This window comes from Lonchura striata, chromosome 3 (genome assembly GCF_046129695.1).
Source record: "Lonchura striata isolate bLonStr1 chromosome 3, bLonStr1.mat, whole genome shotgun sequence".
NCBI lineage: Eukaryota > Metazoa > Chordata > Aves > Passeriformes > Estrildidae > Lonchura > Lonchura striata.
This window is the reverse complement of record NC_134605.1, coordinates 3,501,488-3,508,035: the sequence shown is the minus strand read 5'-3', so window position 1 is coordinate 3,508,035 and position 6,548 is coordinate 3,501,488. Positions and strand designations below refer to the sequence as shown.

The 6,548-nt window shown below is 39.8% G+C and overlaps 1 protein-coding gene across 3 annotated transcripts in view; it reads right to left on the bottom strand.

Moving 5' to 3' along the window:
- Positions 1–1,889: 1,889 nt before the first annotated feature.
- The window catches only part of KIF16B (kinesin family member 16B), a 137,866-nt gene continuing 133,207 nt past the window's right edge, over positions 1,890–6,548 (bottom strand). For all 3 annotated transcript variants that reach the window (XM_031504221.2, XM_077781849.1, XM_077781850.1), the window contains one exon: positions 1,890–3,155. In XM_031504221.2, the coding sequence (XP_031360081.2) occupies positions 2,997–3,155 (159 nt within the window). In that variant the 3' untranslated portion in view covers positions 1,890–2,996. The remainder of the gene's footprint in view (positions 3,156–6,548) is intronic.

The window sequence follows — 6,548 nt, the reverse complement described above, 5'->3', positions numbered from 1 at the left end:
AAATCCAAAGTGACAGAAAATACCTCCTGGAGTCCTGCTTGCTTTTGCCTTTTCATAACCAGCATTCACCATGTGGTGCAATGGATTTCTGCTTGGCACACTGGTAGTTTTGCAGGAAAGACAACTGCAGGAAATGGGTTTAGCAGTGCAGAAAAGGCAGTTTACTGTTTTTTGGCGTGCTACATCCTTTCACAGAAGTGGCACACAGGAAATAATGCTCTACAGTTACACAAATTAATTTTTCTAAAGACTCTGAGACATTAATTCTTTATCATACTTCATTGCAATGAAGTAGGAAGGGGAACAGGCCAAGGGAGAAGGAGAAACAGAATAACCATTGGCTTTGGAGTGAGATTCAGAGCCATTTATTTATCATCCCTAATTCCTGCCTCTGAAGCACTTTTATAGGCATCAGAGCAAGACAACCACATGCACTTACCAGTCTTCCATCAACCTGCTGCAACACCAAACTCCAGTTACTCAGCTCACCACAGGGACCCAGCAAGCACCAAGCTCCACTTTCTGACCTGGGAAACACAAGCAAAGCCAAAAGGCAGAGTGAAGAAGGAAGGGAAGACACAGCCTTGTGGTGAGGAGGATGAAATGTGCACGGAGGGCCCTGGGAGAGCCTGGAGAGGTGTAAAAAAGGCACTGGGATCACAAGGTCAGATCCCTTCCAGTGATCAAGCACGGGCAATTAATGCTCCAGTGCATGCAGAAATCCAGGAATGTCCAGGTCCCAGTGAAAAAAACCAGTTTGGGAGTCAACAGGTTTGATTGGAATGCTTACCTTCCCAATCAAAGGCATTAAGATACCCAAGTCAGTTAGAGTCAGATAAAGCCAGACGTATACAAAGGCAATAAATCCTACCCTGCTAACAACAGGGCCTATAAATTTTACCCTAACTTTTGTTTTCCCTTAAATGAATTAAAATTATAAAAATACTCTCAAAATTGAATTTATCCATTCTATTTTTTTCTATTTCTTTTAAAATTTTAATTAAAGATGCTTATTGTGGCAGGCTATGCTTAGTAATGGAACCCATTTATCTTTATACATCTAACATAGAATCATAGAAAGGCCTGGTTTGGAAAAGACCTTAAAAGTCCTCTAATTCCAATGCCCCTGCCACAGGCAATGACACTTTCCTCATGCTTCTCATCAGGTTTCTCACAACCCCATCCAGCCTGGCCTTGAGCACCTCCAGGGAAGGGGCTGCCCAGAGCCTCTCTGTGCAACGTGTGCCTGTGCTCACCACCCTTATAGTCAGGAATTTCTTCCCAATATCTAATAAAACCAGCTTAAGGCCAATCCCACTATTCCTTCATGCCCTTGTCTCTCTCCAGCCTTCCTGCAGGCTCCCTGTAGGTATAGGAAGGTGTTCTAGAAGCTCTTCCCAGGCCACCAAATTTGTCAGGCGTGATTTGTCTTTAGTGAAGGCATATTGGCAGTCACTAATCACCACATTATTTACCATGAGCCTTGCACAGTTTCCAAAAGGACCTGATCCATAATCTTGCCAGGCACTGATGGAAGACTTACTGGCCTGTGGTTCCTTGGGTCTTCTTCTTTTCCCATTTTAAAAATGAAGGTTTCCCTTTCTTCAGTCAGGGGGAACTTTCCCAGAGTGCCATCGCTTCTTAAATATGGTGAATAGTGCCTTAAACACCTCCTTGGCCAGTTCCCTCAGGACTATCAATGTGTAAAACACTGCTGTTCCTATAATTTAGGTCATGAAATAAAAATGCCACCAGTGTTATTACTTTAGGTTTTCATAATAACTTTCAATGACATGAAAGAGTTTGATTACCACAACCCACCAGTGGTCAGTGATGTCAACTCAGAAAAAATGCTTCACGCTCTGGACAAATGACACACAAAACTTACCTTTCATTATGCACTTTTAATAAATGGAAGTAATTCAATTCTGATTTTTATACAACCAATTATACATTAACATGTACATACTCAATTCCAGTCACAGTGTAGACATATTTTTGAATCTGCAGCAATATAAAATGAGTTCTACCTGTATATACATGTGCAAGTCTGAATAAGTCCTGAGTCATTTTAAAGTACTATTATTTAAATCCTGTAAATTTTAACTGATGCAAATAAACCTCAGGTTTTACAATATTGTGAACAAGCTATTTAAAAAACAATATATAACACTTTGCACCAGCTTTATGCATAGCTATGAGCTCTGTACAGTGCAGACTTTCCATTTACAGTCTGAATGATTATGAAATCTGAAAAGATGTTGACCATGTTATTTGGTAACTATTGCTTCCTTTGCTTCTTTATTAATGGCAAATTATTTGTTCAGCCTCCAAACAACCAAGCGTGGAGGACTCTGACAGGGTTTAATTATATTCTTTCTGCTGCATATATTTTTGTAAGCATTCAAGTTACCCAGGCCCTTTAATTCTTCTGAGAAAAACTATACAATTATACAGTCAATACTCAGTGTATCTAGAAGGGAAAGAAAATGAAACAACAGTGGGATATGATCATTACCTTAAACATGAAACTATGCTATAAAGCAACAAAAGAGGAAGTGTTCTTTAAGGAGCAGCTTGGACAGAAACCAAAAGGCTGCTCAGAAACCTCCTCTGTCAGCACAACACACCACCATGGTGAACATGAGATGCTCTCCAATGGCCAGAACAAATTATCTGAGCAAATGGGGAGGAAGCACTGCTGCCAAGGAGGGGATCCAAACTCATTACGAGAGGCAGAATCTTTGCACAGATTAACAGACCAACCTACACAGAAATGTCTGTACAGCCCATGCCAGGAGGATGCAGGCACTGACGTGGGAGCTGGTAAAGGACACAGCTCAGTGTGGGGGCTGCCTCCAATTGGCTCTCTTTGGATGCAACTTTCCAGGTATGGAGGAGACACTTTTTTATTTCTTTCCCTCATTCCTCTTGCACAAAAGTGAAGGCACCACTCCAACATATACTCCTCCAGCATAAGGATCCTGGCCCAAAACTTAGCTGGTCCCATGGCTGCTGTAGTCAAAAACGCCTTTCCTGAAGAAGGGTGAGAATTCACAGATGGTGTATTTTGACAACGTCAGCCCCACTTTATCAATGCTCAGTGGAGATGATGGAGATTTCAGCATTGCAGAGAAAAAGCTCCTGAGGTATTTCTGTGGAATGAAATATAAAATGTCATAAGGTTTACTTGATCACATTTATTACAACCACTTTGAAAAATTAAACAAACAGCAAAAAAAACCCCAAAAAATATTTCCATGGGATGTGAGCAGTCCTTTCAATAACCATCAACATTTATAAAACAGTCTACTGAAATGCCTGTATTAAGCTCAGGAAAAGCAGAAAATAAGTATTTACACTTCCTTCTTATGCCCAGCTTGACAACTTTTTTATTCTGTGGTTGCATGATGCTTCCTAGTTTATTCTGCAGTCATGTAACCATGACATGCTAATACTATTGTCTAGCACTACCAAACACAGCAGGTGCAAACCTCAGATCCATGCTGCAGGATATTCACCACATACGGACACAAAAGGATTTTATAAATCTTTCCCCAATAAAGCTTCCACAATCCTTGCATTGATTGGGGTTTGCTTTGATGACAGCTATCTGCAGGAAGATTTGCACGAATTCCATATTATGTCAGAACCTACCAGTATCTTTTCATTAAGTTGCCCTCAAAATTTCCTGTTGTTTTTTTTTTTTAGGTCTTACTAATGAGAAGCACATGGGAGACATTTCCTTCCCTTCGCATAAGTTAATATTCATATATGTACCTAGAGAAACTGGGGGATGTACATTGACACAGTTAGTTTTCACAAACCTGAAAAAGCCTCCATTATATGTGGGTTCATTCAGATGCAACTTGCCAGGTATGTGTGACTTAATAACTTATAAGTTTTGAACTTCTCAACAAAACACTAGGTAAAATGTTTGATCAGATAGATACTACAAATGTATCCAGTGTCACCCAAACACCTGCAAGAGAAATCTCATCTGAAGCACAGGGATAAACTCCTTTTCTGTCCTACAGACTGACCACAGGAAGAGATAACTTTCAAATCATTTGTTGGTCTTCAATTCCATGGGATATATATTTACAAGCCAGAGAAGCACATTCTTCTCTGAAGAACACAACATTTAGTTATTTGAATGCAGCAGTTCTGGGATCATAGAAGTGTTTTTTTCAGGAAACTGTCCTAATTATTCACTCATTTCTCAAGAATAATTCCTCCAAACTATAACAATGTTTTTAAGAAAACAGCTGTTTCAATATTACACAAAGAAAGAGAACAAACAAAAAAAGCAAACAAAACAAAAAGCAGCTGAGACAAAAACTATTCTCTTGGCAGAAACAGTGAAACTTTCAATTTCATTCAGATCTGCCACAGGTTGTATTAATGTTCATAAAAAAAATTCATTACAATAATGCCTTCAAAATGAACTGCAATAGACTAAGAGGTAATTTAAAGTGAGAAACAGAGAAATATTTTTCATAATTAGTTCTCAAAGGAGGCTTCTTTACAAAAAGTCCCAAACCAGTAATTCCTGAAGGATGAATATGGTAGAAAATCAAATGTAAAGCATAGCATTCTGTTAGCATTTTAGCACTGTGCTGAGAAGTTACTGCAATAATTCTAGTTTATGACTACCAAAGGCCCAAAGGTACCAAAATATCTCACTGGACACATCAAAAGATTTACTGCATTCACCTTGGTATGTATGGCCAGATAATTGACTGTGATGCTTTTTCTTTAAAGCCATTACTCATTGTTTTGGCATGATAGCTCTAATGGCAAAGTAAAAAATCCCTCTGCTCTAAGCACACACTTATGTGACACATGAGGAACAGCAGGTACACTTCTTTTCCACATCTGTGCTCCAGAGTTGATGAGTGAATATCATAGATTCTTTGAAGACAAAAAAGATCCTTGGGAAAATGGCAACAAGCAGATAGTAACAGATAATGATGGAATTAATTTTGTATGAAGGTTTCCTGCCATATGGCTTGACATTATGAGCTCTTCAACAACCACCTCTGAACAAATTAGCTGTTTTATAAAACCCAGATCTGCATTTACCCTGTTTGCAATGCTGGCATGTGAATACAGCCCAGAGCTGCTGTGCCCTTGACACAAAGAAGCTGCTGCTTCATGGAAACACGGGCTGCTCTGCCCAAAGACACCGACTGGGAGAGTTCCCCTGTAGTGAGCAAAGTGACTGATGGCAGAAGTGCTCACACCATAAGCATTGATCAAAGAGTTGTGGCAGGGCACTACAGGGGAAGGCTGTGCTGTCCTGTCAGCTGCAATGGACAGCAAAGTGGAAGAAAGTGAGAAAAAGAAGACTGGTCCTTGCAATGTACAGAAAGATGCTTCCCAAATTCAGATGTGACAAGGAGAGTCACAGCAAGCTGGGAGAGGGGCAGGAGCACATCAACACCAAGTGCCAGAAATGACAAAAAGTTCCTTAGAGATGCAGAAGAGATTCAGCATGGACTTTGTTACAGCCCAGGAAACCACTACAAGCAGCTGGAGTAGGAGCAAGGCTGATGAAAGGATCTCCTCTGCTGGCACTCAGTGGACAGGAGCAGAGCTGTTTTCATATCTTTTGTATTAGAATCCAGTTCCAGCAGCAGATACAATTTTTGTCTATTTACTGTCTATTTTGTCATAACTCTGTTGTTTCTAGAACTCTTTTGCTGTGTCCTCGAAAAACAATTTCTTAGCAGAGACTGTCAAGCTCAGGATACCTTCACAGGTCCAAATTTTATACATATTAATGATGTGATTTCCTACTGATAGCAACATTGTCCCTGGCATGTAAATCACTGTGTAATAGCTACTAGGTTTGTATGATTATCTAGGAAAGAAAAAACTAGTTAACTGCCAAAATATTCCAACACGCTTCATTTTATTACTCATTTTTGTTTGTTAGACTCTGGCCGTTTGTTCTGGGTTGTTTAGCCTGGTAATCAGTGTTCTTCCAAATGCACTTTGGAGTTTCATTTCACTAATAGCATCTGACCTGCTATGCTGCTGGTTTGCTGGAAAATATCCTGATGATACATTTGTAAATGGCTTGATGTGGGGGCACAACACCTGGCACTGTAACAGAGATGTAAAATGGGCAGCTCACACACCCCTCACGTTGGTTCTTCTGGCTAAACACTCTCAGGAACAGCAGCTTAGAGAATGGAAATACTCTGCATGTACAAAACAAGGACAGAAAGCCAGGTTAAAAACTCATATCTAAGACAGGAAAAGCAGTGGTGTTTGCCCTCTCTGAAGTTCAAGCCTGCTAACTTGAAATTTATGACAGCTGTACTGGCAATTTTTAACTCTGCAAATGAAACTAAACTGGAGAAAGTGGTATGAAGCCCAAAGGCTTTTCTTCCTTTACCTAGTCTAAGTAGTTTTCTCTCCCTTTTAATTATGTGAATAGCAAAATGGAAAACATTTAAAAAGCTTATTAAAAATCATTTTAATAGGGTTCACCTTTTTAGCAATAGGCCAGTGCTCATCTTGTGCTCAATTCATCAGCC